Source organism: Pipra filicauda, unplaced genomic scaffold (genome assembly GCF_003945595.2).
Source record: "Pipra filicauda isolate LSUMZ 115617 unplaced genomic scaffold, ASM394559v2 scaffold582_size373904_pilon, whole genome shotgun sequence".
NCBI classification, from domain to species: domain Eukaryota; kingdom Metazoa; phylum Chordata; class Aves; order Passeriformes; family Pipridae; genus Pipra; species Pipra filicauda.
In genome coordinates this window covers 1-25,477 of record NW_024104734.1, presented here as the reverse complement: position 1 = coordinate 25,477, position 25,477 = coordinate 1, and the positions used below count along the sequence as shown (strand labels likewise).

Here is a 25,477-nt window from a genome sequence, read left to right as displayed (position 1 = left end):
CAGGACCAGTCCCAGCTCAGCTCCTGGGGTTGATTCCAGTTGCAGACTGGGACCAGTCCCAGCTCAGCTCCAGGGGCTGGTCCCAGTCCCAGATTGGCTGCAGGACCAGTCCCAGCTCAGCTCCTGGGGCTCATCCCAGTCCCAGACTGGGTGCAGGACCAGTCCCGGGTCAGACTGAGCTCCTGGGGCTGGTCCCTGTCCCAGCTCAGCTCCAGGGGCTGGTCCCAGTCCCAGATTGGGTGCAGGACCAGTCCCAGGCCAGGCTCAGTTCACTGGGCCCAGCTCAGCTCCTGGGGCCGGTCCCAGTCCCAGACTGGGTGCAGGACCAGTCCCAGGCCAGACTGAGCTCCTGGGGCTGGTCCCAGTCCCAGCTCAGCTCCTGGGGCTCATCCCAGTCCCAGACTGGGTGCAGGACCAGTCCCAGGCCAGACTGAGCTCCTGGGGCTGGTCCCAGTCCCAGCTCAGCTCCCAAGGCTGGGCATGGGGCTGGTCTCAGCTGCCAAACCCGGTGCCAGGCTGGTCCCAGCTGCCAAACCCGGTGCCAGGCCGGTCCCAGCTGCCAGGCCCGGTGCCAGGCTGGTCCCAGCTGCCAGGCCCGGTGCCAGCGCCAGCCCAGGCTCAGCTCTGGGGGCCAGGCGTGTTCTCCTCCCGCTCCCGGCGGTGCTGGAGCATCCTCTGGACGCGGACGCTGCACAGGTACCCCGCGTAGAGCGTCAGCAGCATCATGGAGCCCGAGAAGGCCTTGTAGCCAAAGTCTGCCAGCTGCTTGCCCGACACCATGGCTGTGCCTGCGGGGGGGAATCACACCGTCACGGGACCGCCAGGGACCCCTGGAGATCCCCCAGCCCAGCCAGGGTCACCTGGAACACGTCCAGGGGGGTTTGGGATGTCCCCAGAGAGGGGGGGACCCCGAGCCCTCCCCGGGCAGCTGTTCCGGGGCTCTGCCACCCTCCACGGGAAGTTCTTCCTCGTGTTAAGGTGGAACTTCCTGGGGTTTAGTTTATGGCCATTGCTCCTTGTCCTGTGGCTGAGCACCACTGAGAAGAGCCTGGCACCATCCTGACACTTGGAGATGTTTATACACCACCCTGGAGATGTTTGTACACACTAATGGGATCCCCTCTCACTCCTCCCTTTCCAGACTAACCAAGCCCAGCTCCCTCCGTGTCTCCTCATCAGAGACGTGCTCCAGACCCCACTGGGACCCTCCCCAGTAGTTCCTTGACTTTCCTCTCCAGAGGAGCCCAGAACTCCAGATGTGCCTCGCCAGGTCCGAGCAGAGGGGCAGGATCCCCTCCCTGGCCTGCTGGCAACGCTCTTCCTGACGCACCCCAGGATCCCACCGCCTTCCCTGGCCCCGGGTCACACTGTCACCTTGACCCCCAGGTCCTCCTCCATAGAGCAGCAGGTCAGCCCCCCAACCTGTGCCGGTACTTGGGGTCGTTTCCCAGTGCTCGTACTTGGGGTTGCTCCTCCGCGAGTACAGGACCCCGCGCTTGCCCTTGCCGGAATAACCTCATTAGGTTATCCTAATGAATTCTAACAGCTCATTAGCCTTCTCTCCGCCCCAGTTCTCCAGCCCTCACGTGGGTCAGCCGCTCCCCCCCCCCCCCCGGTCCCGCAGCATCCCCCAAAAAAACCCCTCAGGTCGGTGATCAATAAGACCGGTGATCAATAAGTATTGAACGGCGGGGACGCCATTGACCGCACCACGGGCTTCCAGGAGGGCGGCGGTGAGCGGGGCCGGCAGCGCCCTTCCCGTCTCGTCCCTCCCTATCCCACCGCACCCCATCCCATCCAATCCCATCCCATCCCACCCCATCCCGTCCCGTCCCTCCGGACTCACCCGCTCCCGCTCCGTGTCACGTGTCCCGCCGCTGTCACGTGCCCGGCCCCTCCCTCCCGGGAGGGAGTCACGTGTGTCGGAACGTCACGCGGCGCGGGAAGTCCGCGCGGCGCCCCGCGGCGCCCCCTGGCGGCGGCGCCCCCACAGCCGCTCTCCCCCCCCCCCACCCCTCGCTCCCTCCCTCAGGCCGCCATCGCTGCACCTGCCCGGCCCCCCCCTCTGCTCCCTGCAGCCCCGGGACTTGGAGGTGCGGTACCATCCGAAGCCATCATGAGGGTGCCAATGCCTTCTCAAGAGTCCCAGGGGCTTCGCAAGGGCCCTGGTGCCATCCTGAGGGGCCTGGTGCCATCCCAGGGGCCTGGTGCCATCCTGAGGGCTTCGGTGCCATCCTGGGGGTCCTGCTGCCTTCCCCAGTGCCCTGCTGCCTTCCCAAGGGTCCCAGTGCTATCCTGATGGTCCCAGTGTCTTCCCAAGGGTCCCAGTGCCATCCCAATGATCCCAGTGCCATCCCAATGATCCCAGTGCTTTCACAAGGGTCCCAGTACCATCCCAGTGATCCCAGTGCCATCCCAATGATCCCAGTGCTTTCACAAGGGTCCCAGGGCCATCCCAATGATCCCAGTGCCATCCCAATGATCCCAGTGCTTTCACAAGGGTCCCAGTGCCATCCCAACGATCCCAGTGTTCTCCCAAGGGCCCCAGTGCCTCCCTGAGGGTCCCAGTGCCTTCCCCAGTGTCCTGGTGCCTTCCCAAGGGCTCCAGTGACACCCTGAGGGTCCCAGTGCCTTCACAAGGGTCCCAGTGCCTTCACAAGGGTCCAGTACCATCCCAATGATCCCAGTGCCATCCCAATGATCCCAGTGCTTTCACAAGGGTCCCAGGGCCATTCCAATGATCCCAGTGCCATCCCAATGATCCCAGTGCCATCCCAGTGATCCCAGTGCCTCCCCGAGGGTCCCGGTGCCTGCCCAGGGTCCCTGGTGTGCCCCCAGCCCAGAGCCTCCTTCCCCCAAGCCCCCTCGGCAGCTGCTCCATTCCCTCAGCTCCTTCCCAGCGTTTGCCCTCCGCTGTCCCAGCCCTGCTCCGTCCAGGGCTCCCTGGAGCTCCGAGGCTGCCACAGTCACCCTTTCCCCCCTCTCCTCGTCCTTCCCGCACCAGCAGCAGCTCCCGGGGCTGCAGCGCCGGGATGTGCTGAGCCTGCAGAACATAATTCCAAATGGCAAAGGGAAGAGACTTTTTATAGCTCCGGAGCTCCAGTGTGGGGTGTCTGAAAGCGAGAGATCCGTGTGCTGGTCCCCCCCAGGTGAGACTCGGGAGCAAAGCTCTGCAGGGACTCTGGCACCGGCAGAGCCAAAGAAACCCCGCACGAGGGGGGTGCACGAAGCGTTTCCACCTCCGAGGAGCTCCCAGCTAAACCCAACTCCCCGCTGGATCCTGCTGCAGCTCCAGGCAGGTGCTGACAGGACTCTGGGAGCAGAGCTCGGGGATCCTCTTTCCTGCACGAGCCTCATGTCCAAACACTCGGACTCCTGAAAGCACTCGAAGACAAAGGGAACTACAAGTCGTGCCAGCCCTGCAGGAACACGCTGGACTTCCTTTATCCTCCCTCCAAGCTCAAATGAGCTCCTCGGCAGAGGAGGCCGTGCCGGCTCCCTGAATTTAAAGGTCGCCGAGCGCCTGGTGAGAAAACGTGGCTAATAAAAGGCACAGAAACAAGAGCAGTGCCAGCAGATTAAATTCCCCTCACAAGACGCCGAGCGCAGGGCTCGGAGCCCTGCAAAGGTCACTCGGTACGAGGCACCTTCAGAGACACCCAGGGCAGAGCAGCTGGGAAGAGATGAATAAAACCCCACGGCGTGCAGAGCCAGGACATCAGAGGAGGGGAGGCCCGGGGTGTGTGGGGCACAGTGGGGTCCTGGCCCGGCTCCTGCAGGCCCCAGGTGAGGACTCCGGACCCGGCTCAACGCCGCAGTCCCGGCCCGCCGTGGTCCCGCGGCCAAACTTTAATCCTGGAACCGCCGCTGAGACAAAGCAAGTGGGACACTGTGTGACATAAACAGGGACCTGCAGGGACATTCTGGCTGTTTCTGGGACAGCACGGGAGGGGGCAGAGCCAGGATGGAACGGGCAGTGCCCTGTTCTGAGCGCTCGGCGAGTCCAGCAGGCACCAACCCAACGGCAGCGACGCACCGGAGCCGCAGAGCAGGGAGAGCATCTCCCCTCTCCTCTCCATGTTTATTGCCAGTTTAAAAGCACAACACCCGTCAGAGGCCCGAATGGGGGGCACGGGGAGCCCTGCAGCACTCCAGCATTCCAGAATTCCAGCCCAGGCAGGATCAGTGACTGCTGGACACGCTGGCCTTGAGCAAACACCGCCAGCTCCAGAGGAGCAGGGGGACACGTGGCACCTGCCTGGACAAGGGGCAAGTTTCACAGGCCCAGCGTGAGGCCCCAGACCTCTGTCCTGTCCTGTACCTGTCGTGGATCACATGCCCATTCCTGCCCCTGTGCCAGCGGGCAGTTTGCAGCATCCCCACGGCAGGGAAGGCGTGGGACCTGCTCCTCAGCTCCCGGCCAGTCCCACGTGGGAGCACAGAGCAGGCTAAAAGCACAGGCTGAAGCGAGCCAGAGAGGGCAAAGTGTGGCTGTGGGTCATTTATTTAACAGCAACACGACCCAGGTGCCCTGTACCCACCCCCTGGCTCTGCAGGTACAAGGCAGGGGGCACAGAGACTTGGGGGCAGTTGGTCCCTGCAGTGCCAAGCCCCAGAGGACGAAGTGGGACAGGGAGAGAAGTCAGCGGGGCGTGGAATTCGCACAGGCAAACCTGTGACAACAGGGGAGTTCCCCGGGGCAGGGGCCAGGTGGGATTGCGAGAGCAAAAGCTCTGAACAAACAAGCCCCAAAGTGTCCCTCTGGAGCTGTGGAGCAGCACTGGGTCAGCAGGAGCAGCTGGGGGTGGCTCGGGAAGCAGCACATGGCAGGGTGGCAAGGAATGCCATCGCCTGGCACTGGTGCTGCTTAGAAAGAAGGTTCTCAGCACCTCTGGGAGTCCTGAGGAGCTTTGCTCAGCGGGTGGAGCCTGGCAGGGGACTGTGCCCTCTCCACCAGGCAGGGAGGCCAAAAGCAGCAGCAGCAGCAGCAGCAGGCAGGGAAGGGCTGGTGTCACCCAAAGTGGCCCCGTGGGGCTAAGAGGGAGGATTTGGGGCACTGTTTGTCCTCCCAGCCCGTATCAACCACGACAGAGTCCTTCCCAGAGCTGAATCCATCACAGCAGGAGGAAGTGGAAGGAGGAAGATGCTCAGTCCCGCTCGGGGCAGACCTTAGAGAGCGGCAGAAACTAAACGAGCCCTTCACAGAGAGAGGGAGGTCAGCAGGTACCTCTGTGCCAGGCTCAGGCTGGCAGTGTCCAGGGCTGGGGAAGGGACCCTCTGCCCTTCCAGCACCCTGCCAAGGCTCCCAGGAGACCCGGACTCCTCACAAAGCTGTGGCAGCAGGTCGGGCTGGGGTGGGCAGGAGTCTCTGCGCGTCTCAGCAGGGCCGGCGGCCTGGCGGGCAGAGCCCCTCACATGTGCTCAGGGTGGCTCTGGAGGCACTTGGTGAAGTCAGTGACAGGTTTGCCCTCGTAGCAGATCCGATACACGGCGGTGAAGAGGGGGAACCTGCGGGCAGACGGACACAGAGACACCACAGCTGGCAGGGTCAGAGCACCTCAACTGCCGCCCTGACGAGCAGGAGCAGGTGGGACAGTGGCACTGGGCCCCATCCAGCAGGAATCCTGCCCGGCTGGCATGATGTGGGCAGTGCACGGATCGCCCTGAACAGCTGAGACACCAAGGGGGGGGTTTCCTCTGCTGCTGCAGGAAAGGGTCGCAGCCCCAGCCCAGCAGATTCCAGCACTCACTTCTCCACCATGTTCTTGCTCTTGAGGATCCGATGCAGCTCAGCAGACGTCTGGGGGCCCTGCAGCTTCTGCCCATTCAGCATCTCCTTCTCCAGCTGCTCGATGGACTGAAACAACCCAGCAGTGAGGAGCTGGGCCTGCAACCCCGACAATCCCACCCTGTCCCTGAGGGCGTTGTCCGAACCCTCCTGGAGCTCTGGCAGCCTTGGGGCCGTGCCCGCTGCCCTGGGGAGCCTGTTCAGCGCCCAGCCACCCTCTGGGGGAAGAACCTTTCCCTGGGATCCAGCCTGACCCTGCCCTGGCACAGCTCCACACACACACCTCCTCAACACCAGCTGCTCCCAGCCCCGCTCACCTTCCCCGTCTTGGCGAAAGCCTCGGCGACCTTGCGGTTGCGGCCCCCGTAGCAGGTGGTGATGAGGTCGGCGACCCCGCAGCTCTCCAGGAAGGTGGTGGGGGTGACGGGGCCCTTGCAGAAGAGTTTGGCAAAGCCAATCATCTCCATCAGCCCCAGGCGGATCACGGCGGCCTTGGTGTTGTCGCCGTAGCCCAGCCCGTCGCAGAACCCGGCTCCCACGGCCACCACGTTCTGGAAAACGGCGGGAACGTGGAGGGATCTGTTCCCAGCGGAGCTCAGGGCTTTGCTGTGCCCACGATTTGGCTCGTGTGGGGATCCTGAGCACAAGCTCCCGCCTGTGCCAGTGCCCATCATCCCTCCAAGCAGCTGGACAGGACAGGTCCCTCCAAAGTCTGGCCTTTGCCTCAAAGGTCTCAGCAGCCACAGTGGGGTCCGTTCCCCTGGCAGCCTCCTCCCCTGGCAGCCTCCTCCCCAGAGCTCCCTGCAGAGCCCTGCAGGCCCCCCCAGGCTCTGCTGGCCAAGCCCTGCACGCCCACCTTGAGAGCCCCACAGATCTCCACGGTGTCGGCTTCCTGCACCACCGACACTCGGAAGTTGGGGGTCTGCATCAGCTCCTTCAGCATCTGCCCGTACTTCGTGTTCTTGCAGCCTGAGGAGACAAAGGGAGGAGGAGGAGGAAGATGATGGGGAAAAACCCCGAGGTAGGACCGTGCTCTCCTCCCCTGCAGCTCATTCAGGGACAGGAACCTATTGCCCAACCGATGGACGTGGCCAAACATTTGCAGGTCCCCCAAGAGCCAGGCACACACGGCCTGACAGATAAGCAACGCTCAGCCTTGGCACTCCCGGAGGGCAGGGACAACCCCTGCAGCTTCGTCAGGCAAGACACAAATGACCTGCCCAGCAGGTTAAAGGCATCTTCAAAGGCTGCAGATCTGGGGTTGGAGCCTGGTGTCCTGTGGGGGTCCTGTGTGTTCACAGGGACTGTGGGCTCTGTTCCACCTCCCCGGCCTCCTGCCCAGCGTGCTGGCTGTTGTTTCACTAAACACAGACACTTTGAATCCCACAGCCCCTAACCCAGCAAGCTGTTGTGTTGGTTTTGGCTCCGTGCACGGTTCCCAACAGTGTGGAGGGTGTTGGAACAGCCACCAGATCAACGTCCAGGCAGCCCTGGCTGGGCAATAATGTGAGATCCAGGCGAGCATCCCGTGAAGCCCAAGGAAATGAAGGATGGAACTTATTCCTCAAGTGCCTCATGGTGTCCACCCCTTCAACTTGTGCCAGGCACGGTGCTGGCAGGAATGTTTTAGCCACACTACCCTGTTGTTAATGAAACAGTGATCCCATCATAAACCCTGGGAATGAGCTCAGCCAGCTCCTAGGGAATCTCCTGCCTTCCCAGGGAAAAGAGCCAGCCCAGCCAGCAGTTTGAGCTGCACCGTGCCCCCCACTTTGCCTCTCGTCACAAACGAAGGCTGCTAACGAGGAGGGACAACGGCTCCTTACCAATGGTGGTTTCACAGAACTTCTCATCTGCCACCTCATTGGCAAGGTTGGCCCCCATGAGCACGGTCATCTCTATTCCCAGTTTCTCATGGATGATGTCCGAGATCAGCCTCAGCCCATCTGGTCCTTCGTCCACGCCCTGGGAGACAACCAAGGACAGAGGTCACAGAGCCACCGAGTCAATTAGGTTGGAAAAGACCTCTGAGATCACCGAGTCCCACCTTTGAGTGATCACCACCTTCTCAAGGAGACACGAGCCCCTCCTGGACACCTGCCCCCGACCCCAATCCTGCCATTCCCTGCCCTGCAACGCTCCCACTGTGATCCCGACGCGCTGAGCTGTGCCCTGCTCCTCACAGATCCCCCACGTGCTCTCACCCTTCCCCACCAGCACCTCCAAATCCCCACGAAGACTCTGCCCCCACTCTCCCCACATCCCCCCATCACCCCAGAGCCCATTTCTGCCCCCAAATCCCAGAATTCCTAGCCGGGCTGCTTCCAGCTCCTCCCCGCCTTGGCTCCCGCTCCCACCTTGATGAGCGACATCCCCACGGCCTCTTTCTTCACGTGGCCCTTGAGCTGGTCGCAGATGCTGCCGATGAACTGGTGGGGCACCACGAACAGGAGCACGTCGGCCCCCGCGCAGGCTTTGAGCAGGTCCGGCTCTGCCACCTGCACGGGGGCCGGGAAGGGAAGGAAGGGCCCGAAGTCACTGCACCGAGGTCCCTGCCAGGGCTGGCAGGGGCTGGAGAAGGGCTGGAGCAGAGCGGGATGGTGCCAGCCCGGAGGCAGCCACATGGCCTCCAGCCCAGCCCGCCGGACGCCAGAGAGGGGGGGGACACAAAGGTGGGCAGCGAGAGCAGCCAGGGCTGCAGCTCATCCAAACGCGGATCAAGGTCAGCAGGAGGGTGTCAGCGAGCCCCACACATCGCCTCCCTCACACCCCAGCAGCCCCCCGGAGCCATCAGCTCTGCCCCCTCGGACCCATCAGCTCTGCCCCCCCGGAGCCATCAGCTCTGCCCCCTCGGAGCCATCAGCTCTGCCCCCCGGACCCATCAGCTCTGCCCCCCCGGAGCCATCAGCTCTGCCCCCTCGGAGCCATCAGCTCTGCCCCCTCCAAGCCATCAGCTCTGCCCCCTCCAAGCCATCAGCTCTGCCCCCCCGGAGCCATCAGCTCTGCCCCTCGGAGCCATCAGCTCTGCCCCTCAGAGCCATCAGCTCTGCCCCCTTGGAGCCATCCCCTTGCCCCTCGGAGCCATCAGCTCTGCCCCCTCCAAGCCATCAGCTCTGCCCCTCGAGCCCCAAGCTCTGCCCCCTCAGGCCATCAGCTCTGCCCCCTCGGAACCCATCACCTTGCCCCCGGAGCCATCAGCTGCACCCTCAATCCAATTCAGCCTGCCCCCCGGAGCCACAGATCTCCCCTCAGAGCCATCAGCTCTCCCCCCTCCAAGGCCACGCAAGCTCTTTCTGCCCCTCGGAGGCTACACGCTCTGCCCCCTTGGAGCCATCCCCTTTCCCCTCGGAGCCATCAGCTCTGCCCCCCGGAGCCATCAGCTCTGCCCCCCCGGACCCATCAGCTCTGCCCCCCGGAGCCATCAGCTCTGCCCCCCGGAACCATCAGCTCTGCCCCCCCGGAGCCATCAGCTCTGCCCCCCGGAGCCATCAGCTCTGCCCCCCGGAGCTGGCAGCCCCCACGCTCACCACGTTGGGGGGCAGTTTGTGCCCGGGCAGGTACTTGACGTTCTCGTGCTCGGCGTTGATGATGTCGGTGAGGCGCCGGCCGCCCACCTCCTCCTGCAGCACCCACATGTTCACCTGGCTCTCGAAGCCGCTCAGCCGCGCCGCGTTGGCACCCACGATCTTGGCGATGGCAGAGCCCCTGCATGGGCACAGCGGGGCCGTGGGCACCGGGGGAGCACAGGGCACCGGAGAGCACAGGGCACGGGGGAGCACAGGACATGGGGGAGACCAGGGCATGGGGGAGCCCAGGGCACGGGGGAGCCCAGGGCACCGGAGAGCACAGGGCACGGGGGAGCACAGGACATGGGGGAGACCAGGGCATGGGGGAGCCCAGGACACCGGGGAGCTCAGGGCACCAAGGAGCCCAGGGCATGGGGGAGCCCAGGGCACGGGGGAGCCCAGGGCACAGAGGGATCCCAGGGCACTGCACAGAGGATTCCAGGGCACCAGGGAGCCCAGGGCACAGAGGGATCCCAGGGCACTGGGGAGCCCAGGGCACCGAGGATTCCAGGGCACCAGGGAGCCCAGGGCACAGAGGGATCCCAGGGTACTGGGGAACCCAGGGCACTGCTGCTCACCCTGGGACCTGGTGCCACCGGGGAGCCCAGGGCACTGAGGGATCCCAGGGCACCAGGGAGCCCAGGGCACGGGGTAGCCCAGGGCACCGCTGCTCACCCTGGGACCTGGTGCCACCGGGGAGCCCAGGGCACCGGGGGAGCACAGGGCACCGAGGATTCCAGGGCACCGAGGATCTCAGGGCACCGGGGAGCCCAGGGCACAAGGGGAGCCCAGGGCACCGAGGATTCCAGGGCACCACTGCTCACCCTGGGACCCGGTGCCACCGGGGGGGACAAGGGACCGCGCTGTGCTGGCCCGGGGGACCCGGGGTGATCCCGGTGTGCTCACCAGTTGCCGGAGCCCACGATGCAAACCTTCTTGCCACCCATGGTGGTGCCAGGACCGGGGCGCTGCGGGAGCCGGACCCGCCGCCCGCTATTTCAAGGGCGCCCCGGAGCAGGGGCGGCCCCCGGTCCGCCCCCGGCCCCGCCTCGCCCCGGGGGCACCGCGGGCACGGCCGGGGCTCCGCGCTCGGGGGCAAAGGGCAGAGACCCGGAGCGGGTCGGATCCCCGGCAGAACCGGGAGTCACTCGCTGAATCGCAGAATCGTGGAACATCCCGAGCTGGAAGGGAGGGACCCGCGAGGATCAGGATCCACCCCGACAATCCCACCCTGTCCCTGAGGGCATTGTCCGAACCCTCCTGGAGCTCTGGCAGCCTTGGGGCCGTGCCCGCTGCCCTGGGGAGCCTGGGCAGTGCCAACCACCCTCTGGGGGAAGAACCTTTGCCTGAGATCCCCCCTAACCCTCCACGACACAGCTCCAGCCCTTCCCTGGGTCCTGTCCCTGCTCACAGGGAGCAGAGACCGGAGCTGCCCCTCGGGAGGAGCTGCAGCCCCCGAGGAGGTCTTTGAGTTGTGCCTGCCGAGCCTCTCCCTCCTTTTCTGCATAAAAGCATTTCGTTCTGTCCTCCTAAAAGTGCCATTTTGCCCCCAGGTAAGGAGTAAGAACCACCTGGTGCAGGCCCAGGACTCAGCTCCTGCCTCAATCACAGCCTGAGGCAGCAGCTTTTTTCCTCCTCACAGAGGATCCTTTCCTTGCCCCAGGGGCTCCCAGGTTTGCTGCGAGGCATTTGCAGTTCTATAAACCACCAGGGCGAAGAGAACAATTCCCCTTTTGCATCATTTTAAACCCTTGCACGTAAACTTTGATACAGTTTCCTCCAAATTCTGCCCGAGTCCCCACGGGCCTGTAAGAGGCTGCCACAGCCCAGCAGAGTGGGCACTGGGCAGTTCAGGATTTATTAGCCCTGGCCACTGGATTTCCAGTTCTGCTCAAGTTACTTTGTTTAGCACAAAAGCACTTTTGCAAAGGCTTAACAGAGTGTGCAAACCAGGAGATCCCTCTAGGGAGGGCTCGCTATAAAAGGCCAAAATATGAGGAACATTTTCTCTCCAGTCACTTAACCCAGCTGGCTTTGAGAAGGAAAAAAAAAAAGGGAGGAAAGTGGAGATAATCCTGTCCCGTCACTGGAGTGTCATCCCCCAGCACGAAGGAGGAGGACAGCTTCCTTCACAGGAGTCTTTTATTAAAACTGGGTGACGTCTACAAGGATACAGTACAAAAAAAAAAAAAACAAACAAAAAAACAAACAAAAAAAAGATTTGGTCCATGGAAAAAAACCGTAAATATTCAGTTAAGAAAAGCAGTTACTCTGCAACAGCTACGTTCGCCTACGCAGGACTCGGCATCCCTCCCGTGGGAGTACCCTGAGGAGTCAGGGGCTGCTTCTCCAGCACCAAGCCCTTCACCCCGGTACCACAGAGGAGCGTTTCAGGAGGGCAGAGGAGAGTCTATTACTCACAGACATGTAGTTACACAGACACGAGGAGCAGCAGGGCCACCTGGGCGCTCCCAGCTCCCCCCTCGGAGGATCCTGCAGCTACCCCAGGGGAGTCAGACCAACTCTCGAGTCCATTTGCATTGTAGTCCCGAGCAGAAACACCGGGCTTGGGGTGAAGAGGAGCCTGACCACCAGTAATTCATTCCATGAAGAGGCCTCGGGGCTGCTACTCCCCACAGTAAATCTATTTGTACATTCCTGAACCATGCTGGGCCCTATGGCAGCCCCGTGACCTAAAACTTGACTAAAAACCACAGGAGCTTCGGCATGGAAACACCTGCTAACTCACATATGCTTGGGAAAATGTCCATTCCCCAGGACTGTCCTGTCCCACCCTCGGATCCACACGAAGGAGCCTCTGGTCCCCACAGCAAGAGACACAGGACAACTGCCCCAGAGCAATGAGGCCACAGCACTGTGTCCATGCACAGCTCCAGGCAGCTGCTGCATCCCCTCTCCCTGCTCCAGGGAAAACAAGCAGCCACGTGGTTTGCTGGCAACCCACGTGTAGGTGTCTGAAGGGCAGGGAGTTGCATCACTCCAAGCTTCCAAAGCCCTGCAGGAAGCCAAAACCTCCTCTCCCTGTGACCCCAGCCCAGGACAGCCCGTCACAGAACACGAAGGGAACGGACAGGGGGAAAAAGGGAGAAGGGAAGGAGCAATTCTCTACACAGTCCAGTAACCTCCTCGAGGAGGGGAGTGACCTGTGGGGCAGCCCCAGTGCAGCAGCACCCTCTGAGGAGGGGGGTCAGGGCAGGGAGGTATGTCAGCCCACGGCATCCTGCCCACGACAGCGCCTGGCACGGGCTGTAAAACGTGGCAGGGAAGAGCCCAGCCACACCTTAGAGCAGAGCCAGGCTTCCAGGGTGCCACAGGGGAGGGAAGGGCTGGGAGGAGGCTCCAAGTCAACTCTGGCTACCGGGGACACTACGGAGTCACGGGGAGGCTCCTGGAAGCCTTGGGGGCTGACAAGGCAACAGTCAGGAAGAGAACCAGGTAGAAATGTGTGCTGGGTGGAGCCTGTCTGCTTGTCACACCCCACGAGAGCCCCGCTGTCCTGGACTTGCCCCCAGCAGGGACAACGCCAGGAGGAGGAACAGGGGCCTCGCTGCTGGAGTGGGATCCTGGGAGCTGGACCAGCGAGCTCTGCAGCTCTGTCTCCACAAACAGCCCGTGCTGCTGGGCAGGAGCAGGGCAGCCCTATGTGTTCCTGATGCCCAGGGCCTGCTCCAGTGGGCAGGAGCAGGGCAGCCCTATGTGTTCCGGATGCCCAGGGCCTGCTCCAGTTCCTGCCGTCGCTGCTGCACCTGCAGGAGAAGCCAAGTCTGTAACTGCTGCTGGGGCAACACCACAGCACCCAGCTGGCAAAGGCTGGGCTCAGACTGGGACCCTTCCCCTGGCAGAGGGCACCCCGAGGAGTGACAGGCAGGGAGAGGGTCCCCTGCTCGGGGACACCCACCTTGGAGTAGAAGTACCGGCACACGGCCTCCTGCGCCCAGGGCTGGAAGTAGAACTCGGCTCTCCGCTCCTCCTCGGGGTTCCCCACGACATCAGTCATTGTCTGCAGAGCACAAAGGGACACAACAGCAGCTCAGGGAGTGCAAAAAGCTCTGGCTGTGCCGAGCAAAGCCTCCCCTTTCCTCTCAGAGCGCTCAGGTCACGTTCTTGTGCTCGACTCCAATTCCAGCCTCGCTTTCCGAGCAGGAAATTGCCTCTCTCTGTCTCCGCGGGAGCTCGCTGTAATGAGGGGAGCGTATGACTGGATCCACCTTCCACACAAGACAAAGCTTTTTACCTTCAAGTCCCGGCACTGGGACTGGAGCCAGTCGTTGATGAAGCCCTGAGGGTCCCGGGCGAAGCTCAGCATGAACTCGCGCTGAGTCTTCAGCTGGTTGATGGTCTCGATGGTTTCGTGGATCTGAAGGGCACAAACACAAGAGTGGAGCTGCTGGATGAGGGAAAGGTCACAAACATCAAAAAGGCAAATTCTGGCTGACTTACACCTGTCAGAGGACTCTCAGTTCCCGGTTTCCTGCCCTAAATATTCCCCAATTTTCCCACGGACCGTCTGCTTTAAAATTTACACTCCCAGGTGCAGCCACCAGTTTGTAAGCACGGCTCACCCCAGTCCAGCTTCCAAACACTCCTGTCCTGTCCGGGTTCACCTGCTCCAGAGACACTTCCCTGCCCAGCTCCAAGCAGAGCAGACCCCAAGAAGCTTTTCCTACCTTGTTATCCAGAGCAGCAATTTCCTGCTGACTGGCTGTGGAGAGCAGAAAGGAATTCATCTGGGTTTTCAAGGTGTCATCCACCTCCACATCAATGTCATAGCAGGCTGTTTTCTTCTGGTCATTTGGGTCAACACTGGGAACATCCACAAAAAGGCAGAATCAGGGAGCAGCTCCAGAAAGGAGCCAAAATGAGTTAGTAGGTCAAGAAAAAAGGCAAAAATCTGGGAGCAGTCCAAATGGAAGTGGCTCAAGGAGCAAATGCAGCTCCTCTGGGATGCTGCAGCACGTGGACTGCAGGCAGGGACAGGGACAAGCCGTGCCAGTGTCAGCCTCAGTCCCAGCAGCAGCAAAGCACTAGGAGTGATGGCTCCAGGCAGGTTTCTGTCCACGGCAAAGGACAGCATGGATGTGGGAAAGCCTCTGGAAAAGAGGGATGTGGTAACAGAGGGTGTGGTGACAAAGAGATGACAGGTTAACACGGGAGCTGCTGCTACAACCAGGAGGTATCACACCATCCTCCTGTGATCCTTCCTCATCCAGCCCTTCCTGGGAAGGGGAATTCCCGTGGAGCAGCCTCACCTGATCACGTGGTTGATGATGATGGGCTCGGGGGGCATCAGCAGCGCGTGGAGCCTCTGGGGGATTTCGGAGAACTTCATGCGCTGGGACTCGAAGATCTGGGGCAGAGACGGGGGCTCAGGGGGGGCTCGGGGCAGCCACCCCCTGCTCATCCCACCCACCCGGGGCAGCTGGGCCAGGAGCTGCTCCAGGGCCCCCTCACCTGCTGCAGGTACTTGTCACAGATGACGAACTCCCGCTCGTGGGGGTCCTGCAGCTTGTGGGTCTTGATGTACTGCCAGAGGGCCTGGATGATGACGGGCCGGGTCTGCGTGTGGATGCCCAGCAGCCGAGCCAGGCGGGGGTCCAGCTTGAACTGGGGGGGCTGCATGAGGAGCACGGAGGGCTGAGATGGTGCCAGGCACTGGTGAGATGGTGCCAGGCACTGGTGAGATGGTGCCCAGCACTGCTGCTCCCAGCACGGGACCGTGGAATGGTTTGGCTTGGAAGGGACCTTAAAGCCCCCCCAGTCCCACCCCTGACACCTTCCCGCTGCACCAGGTTGCTCCAACCCGGCCTTGGGCACTTCCAGGGATCCAGGGGCAGCCACAGCTTCTCTGGGCAACCTCAGGGCCTCCCCACGCTTCCCAGGGAGGAATTTTTTCCCCCTGCCTCACCTGGTAATCCAGCATCAGCAGGACAGTGCAGCGCACGTTCACGTCCCCCGGCCTCTTCACCTGGAAGCCGTCTGTCTCCTGAGTTGTGGCAGTCCTGTGCCACTGGGACAGGAGAGGGAATTCAGAAACACCCCCACGTGTGGGGCCTCCCCCTGCACCCCCTCTGCTCCCGCTGCTGGGCACCCAGAAGCTTCTCCAGTAAATCCCACCCGCCCGGAGAAAGCTCAAATTATTCCCACTCACGGCTTGAAACGAGGGTTAAAACGTTTATTCAGACCCTCAGCAGGCGAGAGGAAAAGCTTAAGGGAGGATTCAAAGAGCTCCTGCCTCCCAGGAACCTCGGGGATCCCCCACCTCCCAGGTCACAAGTGCTACACACAAACCCCACCAGCAGAAACACCGCCCCACGTTCAGAGACAACACAGCAAAAAGCAGCTCACCTCTACTAGGTGATTGTCAGGGCCATACAGGTCTTTATCAAGTTCAATGACCAGAGATTTAAAGAAGGACGAGAACTTTCTTTTCTGCTTGGTGGCATCGTATTTGGACAGAGCAGACTGCAAGCAACACAGGGAGGAAGAGGGGTTAGGACAGCAAGTCTCAGCCCTCAAGCAACAGCCACCGTGCACGACAGCTCCTGTAAGTTCTGAACACCTGAATCCACCAACGTGGGCTCGAAAAAAATCAAAGTTTCCGAGTCAGGAAAAGGGAAAGGCTGGAGTTAAAGATGAGCTGGCGGGAGCCAAACCCCTCAGCGGGTACGTACAATGCCAGGGCCCTGGTTCTCAGAGCTTTGGGGACACTGAGCTGCTCTCACCAGGGATTCTCACAGCTCTAAGAACTTTGGACAACTCATTGTCCCGCCATGGGGATACCCATTGGTCTCCAGGCCGGGCTCTCGCTCTCGTCACCACCAGACTCCTTGGAAGACAGAGACGGGAGGAGGAGATCAAGCCCCAGCTGTGCTCTCAGACACTAAGAAACTCGCTTTCAGTGCCAATTCCAGAGCCAGGGTCTCCTCTGAGGTGGGGTGTTTGCCACTTACGTCCTCCAGCAGCCTCCCTTCCACCCGCAGCTCCCAGGAGGCCACGGTGCCCTCGCCGTCCTCCGCGTCCGACTTGGCCGGGTTGAAGGTGTTGGAGATGAAAATCCGCAGCTTCCGCTTTTGCTGCCGGGAAAAAGCGTCGGCTCGGCCTCAGCTCTCGCCTCCAGGGCTCCCTCCTCCTGCTCAGGCCTTGCTAAAACTCAGCTCGGTGTTTTCGGCTGCCTCACTTCCCCCCTCTCCTGAGTGGCTGCTCCCACTCCCCGGCTGTGCCCAACAGGTTCCTGACATTCCACACTCCCAGGACACGACCCCTCCGTGCCCTCCCGCTGCCTGGAGCCTCCAGGAGCCTCCACACCCCTGGATATTTGCCCTGCACTCCCCTACCTTGATGGGGCGTTTCAGAGCCTCCTGGATATCCAAGCGCTTCCTCATGATGGTCTGGTCCAGCTTCCTCTCGAAGGCCAACAGGTCCATGTAGGCTTGGGATTCGGGCACCAGCTCCCGGATCTGCAGCCAGGCAAGGATGGGAATTCCCATCAACCAGCTCCCCCAAAGTGCCCCAGGCCCCCTCACCTCCCCCTGGCTCCCACTCACCCGCTGAGGGAGGATTTTGTCTGCCATCTTCTTCTTCTTGGCGCTGCCGGGGGAAAGAGGCACAAACAGGTGGGAAAACGGGAATGGGTCTGGCCACGGGAATTCCCAAACCTGCAGCACTGACTGAGCAGGGACTCACCAGTTACCTGAGCCTGCCCCAGTGGGACTGACCAGTTACCTGAGCCCTGCAGCACTGACTGACCTCAACGTTTCCCATCCCTCCGAGCACTTGGAAAGGGGGTTACATCCCTTGGAAAAGGGGTTACATCCTTTGGAAAGGGGTTACATCCCTTGGAAAGGGGGTTACATCCTTTGGAAAGGGGTTACAGGCCTTGGAAAAGGGATTACATCCCTTGGAAAGGGGGTTACATCCTTTGGAAAGGGGGTTACACCCCTTGGAAAGGGGGTTACATCTGATGCCCTGGGATGCCCATCATGCCTGGGCCACGTACCCAGTAGCCTCGGGACATCCCCACTGCCCCAGGATGGTCTCAGGATGCCCAGGGATGTCCTGGGATGGTCCCACTGCCCGCAGATGTCCCCGCTGTCCCAAGAATGCTCTGTGACATCCCTGCTGCCACAGGATATCCCCACTGCCCCGGGGATGCCCTGAGATGTCCCTGGATATCCCAGCTGCCCAGGGATGTCCTTGGGATGTCCCTGCTGCCCGGGGATGCCTCGGGATGCCCTGGGATGTCCCCTGTGCCCACAGATGTCCCCACTGCTCCAAGAATGCTCCGGGATGCCCCTGCTGCCCTGGGATGTCCCGGGATGTCCCAGCCGCCCGGGGATGTTCCCAGTGCCCCAGGACGCCCCCAGGACGCTCCCGGGATGTGCCCGTACCCCGGGACGCCCCGTTTCCCCCCGTCCCTTACTTGTGGTTGCGGTTGGGCACCGCCTGCGGCTGCACCTGCTGGAGCTGCTGCGGCGCCGGCCGCTTGCGGGCCTGGTCCAGCCCGGCCTGCGCCAGCGCGGGCCGCACCGCGGGGCTCCCGCCGTAGCCGGGCGGGCCCATGGCCGGGCCCTGCGGCGCCAGGCGGCCTCCCGGTAACATCCCGGGGCGCTGCGGAGAGAACACACCCGGTCAGCGCCCGCCGCGCCCGGCCCCGCGCCCCGCCCCGCGCCGCCCCGCCTCACCGGGTAGGCGGCTCCGGGCAGCGGCGAGCGGTACAGGCCCTGCCCCGGCGCCGGGCCCATGCGAACCGCCCCGCCCGGCGCGCCCGGGCCCAGCGCGGCCCCCGGAGCGGCGCCGCCGCCGCCGCCGCTCGCGGGCCCCGCCTGGAACCCGGCCCGCGCCGCCATCTTGTCCCGCACAAAGGGAGCGGAGCCGGAAACGGCCCCGCGCGCCGCGCGCGGGCACGCGGGGAGGGGCCGCCCCCAGCCCCGCCCTCCGCCGGAGGCGCCCCCTGGCGGCGGGAGGACCGCGGGGAGGACCGAGGGCGAAGGGATTTGGGACTGGGAGCAGGGTCTGTGAGGGGTGGGATTGGGAGTGTTGGTCCTGCGGGATTTGGGATTGGGAACAGGGTCTGTGAGGGGTGGGATTGGGAGTGTTGGTCCTGCGGGATTTGGGGTGGGAACAGGGTTTGTGAGGGGTGGGATTGGGGGTGTTGGTCCTGGGGGATTTGGGATTGGGAACAGGGTCTGTGAGGGGTGGGATTGGGGGTGTTTGGTCCGGCGGGTTTTGGGGGTGGGAACAGGTCTGTGAGGGGTGGATTGGGGGTGTTTGGTCATGGGGGTTTTGGGTGGGAACAGGGTCTGTGAGGGGTGGGATTGGGGTGTGGTCCTGTGGGATTTGGGGGTGGGAACAGGGGTGTGAGTTTGGGGCACAGGATCCAGAGGGAGGTGGAAGGGGACAGGTCCTGTGAGGGGTGGGATTGGGGGTGTTTCCCTGGGGGCTCAGGGTCTGTCCCTGAGGGGTGAAGGGCTCCAACATCCAGACGTGGCAGGGACATCTCTCAGCATTCCGGGATCGAGCTTGAGGAGGCACAAATGCCCATTCCCATCTCCCCTGGGGTCCCACAGGGAGCTCCACGGGAAAGGGAAAGGCCACTTTTTGCAAGTATTAACATTAAGTTCCTGTTCCCTGGAGCTCAGAGAGAGGAGGGACACAAACCCAGCTGGCATTGACCCACAGCTCATTAATTAAACAATTAGTGATGATCAGCTGACGAGGGCTGACTCCGGCTCGGGGGGGTCCCAGCACGGGGAGGACGTGGAGCTGCTGGAGAAGAGTCCAGAGATGCTCCAAGAGGATCAGAGGGATGGAGCAGCTCTGCCGGGAGGAAGGGCTGGAGATTGGGATTGTTCGGCCTGGAGAAGGGAAGGCTTTGGGGTCACCTCACTGTGGCCTTCCAGGACCTGAAGGGACCCTGCAGGAAAGGGGGAGAGAGACTATTTCCAAGGGCCTGGAGTGCCAGGACAAGGGGGAATGGCTTCCCACTGCCAGAGGGCAGGGTTGGGTGGGATATTGGGAAGAAATTCCCCCCTGGGAGGGTGGGGAGGCCCTGGCACAGTTTCCCAGAGAAGCTGTGGCTGCCCCTGGATCCCTGGGAGTGTCCAAGGGGAGGTTGGACAGGGAATGTGCTGAGCAGGGAGCGGGCAGGGGCAGCTCTGGCTGCAGTTCATGGGGTTCATTAACACCCTCCTGGGCTTCTCCTCTCCTGCTCCCATTCGAATCCCTCCCCGTGGCCTTTGCGGCTCCAGGAGGGATCAGAGCTTTGTTCTGCTTGAAATGCAAAACGCTCCTCTGCCATTTCCAGGAGCCACGGGGACAGGAGCAGAGCCAAGGGACTGGGAGGGGTTGGCATTTCAGTGTTCCCTGCCCACTCCCACTCCCTGTTATTCCGTCTCCCCGGGGTCCTCAGGGCCTTTGTGGATGCCCAGGCTTTGGTCTGGTCCTTCTGCTCTTTGAAGCTGAGGGTTTTTAGGACACTGGGTGTGTTCCTGTAGGGGTTGTGCTCCTGGTGCCACTGCCGGGGTTAACCCGGGTGAAATTCCAGCTGGTGGCTCCTGCTGGATCCCAAACCATGGAGGGGTTGGAGCTGTCAGAGATTAACAGCTCTGTGTGTGTGTTAATTCACCTGCCTGTGCTGGAGGACACGGCAGCTCCCACCCTCCAGTGTCCCTCGGGATGAGTTCCCCGGGCAGGACAGGTCCTGGGGAGCTCACTGAGGTGCCCACATCCCTCGGGATGAGTTCCCAGGGCAGGACAGGTCCTGGGGAGCTCACTGGGGTGCCCACATCCCTCAGGATGAGTTCCCATGGCAGGACAGGTCCTGGCAGAGAGGTTGGAGCTCCCTGAGGTGCCCACATCCCTTGGGATGAGTTCCCATGGCAGGACAGGTCCTGGCAGAGAGGTTGGAGCTCCCTGAGGTGCCCACATCCCTTGGGATGAGTTCCCATGGCAGGACAGGTCCTGGGGGGCTCACTGAGGTGCCCACATCCCTCGGGATGAGTTCCCAGGGCAGGACAGGTCCTGGAAGAGGGGCTGGAGCTCACTGAGGTGCCCACATCCCTCGGGATGAGTTCCCAGGGCAGGACAGGTCCTGGCAGAGAGGTTGGAGCTCACTGAGGTGCCCACATCCTTCCTTTCTCTCAGCTCCAGGATTTCCAGGAGCATCCTGGAACGAGCCCGTCCCCCCTCAGCTCCTCAGGGAGCACTTCCAGCAGCTCAGCAAGAGAAAGGCTCGGCCTGGTGGGGGGTTTATATCATTTATATCATTCTTTATATCGTCGTTAAGAGTAGCAGGTATTGATGTACAATGCATCTGTCATCTTATTGTGCTTCCTATGAAAATGTGTGTACATAGTACAGATACCGGAGAGAATTCCACACTTTTTTATACACTTTTGAAGGCATTCAGAGATCAGTAACAGAAATAAAAAAAAGAAAATAAAATAAAATAAAAAATAAAATGGCACAAGAACAAGGCCTAAACGCTACTTGGATGGGTATCTACAGTGGCATGATGCATATAGAGGTATATATATATATATGTACACATATATATATAGTCATATATATTATATATAAGAAATATAAAATGCGGATGGCGTAATAACAAAAGAGTGTCTTCTCGAGGTCAGATCCCAGCCCCGTCTTTAACAGCTCGAAGGGGGGTTAGAAAAGAGGAAGGAAGCAAATAAATAAATAAACGAAACGCCAGGGAAAAAAATCCATAAGAAAATTTATGGATGTGGCCGACCCGTGGCTGACCTTCCCTCCCACCACGCCCAGTTCCTAATTTTGGTCAGGAAGCAAATAATAGGAATAAAAAAAAAATAAATGGCAGGAATAAAAAAAAAAAATGGTAGGAATTAAAAAAAATGGCGGGAATTAAAAAAAATGGTAGGAATTTAAAAAAATGGTGGGAATTAAAAAAAATGGCAGGAATTAAAAAAATGGCAGGAATAAAAAAAATGGCAGGATTAAAAAAAAATGACAGGAATTAAAAAAATGGTAGGATTTTAAAAAAAATGGCAGGAATTAAAAAAAAAATAGCAGGAATTAAAAAAAAATGGCAGGAATAAAAAAACCCCCAAAGCTGCAGCTCGGAAACAAAAAATTACTGAACAGACTTATTGCAAAAGCTCTTAAAAGATTTAAGAAGCACTTGGGCCCGGGGGGGGGGCTCTGACCTGGTCTGTGGGGTTGGGGGGGCCAAGTGCAGACCCCAGAGCGAAGTGAGGGCGCTGGAGGGGTCAGAGGGGGGGCAGAGACCCCCAGACCCCCCCCCAGGGAGGGGCAGCGAGGCCACAGACCCCCCAAAAATCCCCTGGGCAGCTGAGTTTGGGGGGGCTCGGGGGGTGGGAGCTGCTCCCGGGACCAGCCTGTGAGCCCTGGTGGTGTTGGGGCTCCGGTGCCCACCCGGTACCAAGGGGGGGTCCCTCTAAAGGGGGGTCCCTTCCCCCTTTCTCCCCGGGCAGGGCTGGTTCTGGGGGGCTGCCCGGGGTGCCCTGGGAGCGGGGAGGGCTGGCTGGGCAGGGCTGGCACTGCCCAGAACCCGGGAAAAGGGGCAAGGTGGGCTCAGCATCGCCCGGGCTGGGGGTCCACAGAGCCACGGGGGCACCTCCCGAGTCCCCCCCCCGGTGCCCCCAGGGGCTGATGCCAAGGAAGATGTTCTGGAGAGGGGCGGCTGCTGCGTCCTGGTGCACGTGGAGCGCCCAGGCCAGGGTGGGCACCGGTCCTGGGGGACACTGAGGCTCCCCGGGGACCCCCAGCCAAGCCCTGGGACCCCTCCACAAAAATCCCCCCCCCGGGCACGGGGGGTCCGAGGCATTGGGAGCGGGATGGGCATGGAGACGCTGGCGGACAGACAGACAGGGCTGTGGATGGACACCACCTTCTTCTTCTTCTCCTTCCTCTTCTTCTTCTTCTTCTTCTTGGCTTCTGGGTTCGGAGTTAAAAAGGCCGAGGGGAGCCGGGGTTGGGGTGGGGGAGCCGGGGCTGGCCCTGCCCCGGCCCCCTGTGCGTGTGTTGTGTCGTCCCTCGAGTCTCTGAGCGAGGGGCGGGCGCGGGGGCATCGCCCCGACCCGGGGGCATCGTCCGAACCCGGGGGGCATCGCCCCGACCTGCGGGGCATGTCCGACCCGGGGGCATCCGACCGAAACGGGGGCATCGCCCCGACCCGGGGGCATCGTCCCGACCCGGGGGCATCGCCCCGACCCGGGGGCATCGTCCCGACCCGGGGGCATCACCCCGACCCGGGGGCATCGTCCCGACCCGGGGGCATCGTCCCGACCCGGGGGCATCGCCCCGACCCGGCTGCCCTGCCCTGCCCCGCCGGGCGAGGCCGTCGCTCGTGTCCGTGTGTCCCTCGGTGCCGAGGAGGGAGCGAGGGCCCCCGGGGCCGCGTCCCCCCTCCGGGGGAAGGGGCAGCTCCGCGCGCAGGGCTTTGGTAGCTCAGGTTGTACATCCAGTGACGTCGGGGTTAGCAGGTGAAGTCCTCGAAGGTGCCCCGGGCCGGGTGGTGAGGTAGGATGTTGGCTGCGTACGTCATCCCTGCCGGGTGCCCCCGTATGCTCTCGCAGGGGTTCTGGGGGGTGACGGGGTGTTGGGGTCACTGGTTTCGCCCAAATCCCCGCAGAGAGCGAGCCCTGGCTCCCCACAGCACGTGGGACTGGTCCCTCTGCTCCTTCCCCAAGTGCTCCTCGAGCTGGGACCTCCCGTCCCGTGGCACCTCCTGGGCAGCCCCAAAACATTGACCCCACAGCTCCCCCCAGGCAGCCCCAAAACAGTGACCCCACAGCTCTTCCCAGGCAGCCCCAAAACAGTGACCTCATACCCCACAGTACCTCCTGGGCAGCCCCAAAACAGTGACCCCACACTCAGGGGCTCCGCCCAGGCAGCCTCAAAACATTGACCCCACCCACCGCAAGGTGCTCCCCCCGGCAGCCCAAAACCGTGACCCCAACCCAGAGGGCTCCCTCAGCAGAGCCCCTGAGCTGCCAGTAGGGGGCCCAGCTCCCCTGGGGTGTCCCAGCAGCCTGGAGCTTTCCCAGCAGCCCCCAGGGTGTCCCCAGCAGCCCCCAGGGTGTCCCCAGCAGCCCTGGAGTGTCCCCAGCAGCCCCAGGGTGTCCCCAGCAGCCCCCCAGGGTGTCCCCAGCAGCCCCTGGAGTGTGCCCAGCAGCCCCCAAGGTGTCCCCAGCAGCCCCTGGAGTGTCCCCAGCAGCCCCCAAGGTGTCCCCAGCAGCCCCTGGAGTGTCCCCAGCAGCCCCCGGGGTGTCCCCAGCAGCCCCCAGGTGTCCCCAGCAGCCCCCAAGGTGTCCCCAGCAGCCCTGGGGTGTCCCCAGCAGCCCTTGTGTGTCCCTAAGCCCCAGGGGCTGTCCCCCAGCCCGCCCTGGGTTGTCACAGAGCCCAGAGTGTCCCCAGGTCAGCCCCTGGAGTGTCCCCAGCAGCCCTGGAGTGTCCCCAGCAGCCCCCAAGGTGTCCCCAGCAGCCCCTGGGGTGTCCCCAGCAGCCCCTGGAGTGTCCCCAGCAGCCCCCAAGGTGTCCCCAGCAGCCCCCCAGGTGTCCCCAGCAGCCCCAGGGTGTCCCCAGCACTCACGTGGCGCTTCACGTCGTCCATGCTCAGCGCGACGCCCTTGTCCGTGTTGTTCCTCTTGTGGTTCTTGCGGCACTTGCCCCTCCGGCACAGCCGGTGCTTTATCACCTGCCAGGGCCACGTTTTTCAGCCCCGTTGAGGAGGCTCGGGGGCTGAGCCCTTCCCCACTCCCCCCAGGATGCTCTGGGGTAACCCCTGGGTGGGGTGGGTCGAGGGGGACGCTCACCTCGTAGGCGTAGTCGAAGAGCTCGAGCACCGTGAGGATGCTGGCCCCGATGAACAGCCCCATCTGCCCTCCGATGTCACCTGCAGGGGACAGGGGAAGCCGTCAGGGCGGCCAGAGGGAGCGGGGAAAGGGCACAGGACTCGTGTCCTGCTCCTCGTCCCCGCCGCGGGCACATCCCGGCGCCTCGGGAACGGGGCCGGGGCGACGGGGCCGACGCGGGGCCACCTCGCCGGGGAGGGCACTGGCCAGCCCCCCCCCCATCGCTCACCCAGCAGACCGGCCACCTCGTAGGCCTTCTTCTGCTCGATGGTCTCGTAGTTGAGGGCCTCGAAGAAGATGTCCAGCACCAGGATGTTCTCCCTGCGCAGGACACAAAGTGGCACCGGGCTGAGGGTCTGGGAGGGGGCGGCAGCGGGTGCCACCCCCCTGCCACGGCCACGTTACCCGATGTACTGCTCCGACTTGTTGTACTTCTTGGCCAGGTACTTGGCCGAGGCCTTGCTGGGGATCTTGACCATGGAGAGCTCTTTGCCGTAGCGGGTCATGTTGCAGGGCATGTCGCAGAGGCAGTACTCGTTGTCCTTCTCCACCAGGAAATCTGGGCAGGGGGAGAGGAGTTCGGAGGCCTGGAGAGACCCAAGGCCCGCAGCTCCCTCCCTCCTTCCCTCCCTCCCTCCCTCCTTCCCTCCCTCCCTCCCTCCCTCCCTCCCTCCCGAGCCTCACCCAAGGCCGGGTCCGCGCACTCCTTGTACTGCTCGGGGGTGCAATACGGGGCGTCGCCTGCGGGGACACAGGGAGGGTTTTCCAGGTGGGATCCTCTGGGGAAGCCGTGCTGGCTGTGATACCCCACAGCAGGGCGGGAGCTCACCTGGGGCCACCCCAGACCCCCCTTCTCCCACCTTTTCCCCCGTGGCCACTGCAGCACCGGCTGTTGGGTGGAGGGGAGCCCCCCCATCAGCCCCTCAGGGATGGACAGAGGGTGTTGGGGACCCCCCCCAGCGCAGATCCAACCCCTCCAGAGCCCCAGGGAACTGCTCCAGGGCTCAAGTGATGGGGACACCAAGGGACCCCCATGGGACTCCTCTTCCTGCTGTCCCATCCCCCCTTTTCTGCCCCTCTCCCACCCCCTTCCTATGGTCTCCCCAGCCTCCAGACCCCCTCTGCACTCAGCTGGGGTCTCCCACCCCCCTCCCAATAACTTTGGGGTCCCAACCCCCCTCACACTCAGTTTTGGGGGCCTCAGCCCAACGCTTTTCCCTTCTCTCCCACCCCTTTCCTATCGTCCCACT

The 25,477-nt window shown here is 62.4% G+C and overlaps 4 protein-coding genes and 1 long non-coding RNA gene across 8 annotated transcripts; 1 reads left to right on the top strand and 4 right to left on the bottom strand.

The window, feature by feature from the left end:
* Nucleotides 1-54: 54 nt before the first annotated feature.
* On the bottom strand, nucleotides 55-1,890 carry LOC113993743 (cytochrome c oxidase assembly protein COX14 homolog). 2 transcript variants are annotated; one of them, XM_039387699.1, is made up of 3 exons: nucleotides 1,847-1,890; nucleotides 607-788; nucleotides 55-576 (listed from the first exon to the last, which is right to left on the bottom strand). In XM_039387699.1, exon 2 carries the CDS (start codon nucleotides 778-780, stop codon nucleotides 619-621), a length of 162 nt encoding a protein of 53 aa, XP_039243633.1. In that variant the 5' UTR covers nucleotides 781-788; nucleotides 1,847-1,890; the 3' UTR covers nucleotides 55-576; nucleotides 607-618. The 2 variants fall into 2 exon arrangements, with proteins under 2 accessions (XP_039243633.1, XP_027587994.1); XM_027732193.2 differs by having other exon boundaries at nucleotides 55-788; nucleotides 1,847-1,882.
* Nucleotides 1,891-2,056: 166 nt separating this feature from the next.
* Nucleotides 2,057-3,562, top strand: LOC120324545. Its single transcript, XR_005565928.1, has 2 exons — nucleotides 2,057-2,093; nucleotides 3,150-3,562. It is a non-coding gene; the product is annotated as an uncharacterized LOC120324545 (long non-coding RNA).
* Nucleotides 3,563-4,055: 493 nt separating this feature from the next.
* Nucleotides 4,056-10,361, bottom strand: GPD1 (glycerol-3-phosphate dehydrogenase 1). 2 transcript variants are annotated; one of them, XM_039387703.1, is made up of 8 exons: nucleotides 10,261-10,361; nucleotides 9,316-9,493; nucleotides 8,146-8,217; nucleotides 7,615-7,753; nucleotides 6,645-6,757; nucleotides 6,106-6,339; nucleotides 5,751-5,857; nucleotides 4,056-5,508 (listed from the first exon to the last, which is right to left on the bottom strand). In XM_039387703.1, exons 1-8 carry the CDS (start codon nucleotides 10,299-10,301, stop codon nucleotides 5,412-5,414), a joined length of 981 nt encoding a protein of 326 aa, XP_039243637.1. In that variant the 5' UTR covers nucleotides 10,302-10,361; the 3' UTR covers nucleotides 4,056-5,411. The 2 variants fall into 2 exon arrangements, with proteins under 2 accessions (XP_039243637.1, XP_027594172.1); XM_027738371.2 differs by having other exon boundaries at nucleotides 8,146-8,286; nucleotides 10,261-10,360.
* A 1,169-nt stretch (nucleotides 10,362-11,530) lies between these two features.
* SMARCD1 (SWI/SNF related, matrix associated, actin dependent regulator of chromatin, subfamily d, member 1) lies at nucleotides 11,531-18,221 on the bottom strand. 2 transcript variants are annotated; one of them, XM_039387702.1, is made up of 14 exons: nucleotides 18,057-18,221; nucleotides 17,795-17,982; nucleotides 16,920-16,962; nucleotides 16,710-16,832; nucleotides 16,326-16,448; nucleotides 15,721-15,837; nucleotides 15,281-15,382; nucleotides 14,827-14,988; nucleotides 14,625-14,722; nucleotides 14,043-14,178; nucleotides 13,610-13,732; nucleotides 13,274-13,375; nucleotides 13,102-13,121; nucleotides 11,531-13,048 (listed from the first exon to the last, which is right to left on the bottom strand). In XM_039387702.1, the coding sequence occupies exons 1-14, from the start codon at nucleotides 18,219-18,221 to the stop codon at nucleotides 13,015-13,017; spliced, it is 1,536 nt and encodes a 511-aa protein (XP_039243636.1). In that variant the 3' UTR covers nucleotides 11,531-13,014. The 2 variants fall into 2 exon arrangements, with proteins under 2 accessions (XP_039243636.1, XP_027594177.1); XM_027738376.2 differs by having other exon boundaries at nucleotides 11,531-13,121.
* A 4,331-nt stretch (nucleotides 18,222-22,552) lies between these two features.
* ASIC1 (acid sensing ion channel subunit 1) lies at nucleotides 22,553-25,024 on the bottom strand (the record flags this gene model as incomplete). The annotated part of the gene is made up of 6 exons (XM_039387700.1): nucleotides 22,553-22,954; nucleotides 23,966-24,070; nucleotides 24,189-24,268; nucleotides 24,457-24,548; nucleotides 24,633-24,786; nucleotides 24,912-25,024. Coding segments are annotated over 6 exons (649 nt in total), but the record flags the coding sequence as incomplete, so codon positions are not given.
* Nucleotides 25,025-25,477: the final 453 nt, after the last annotated feature.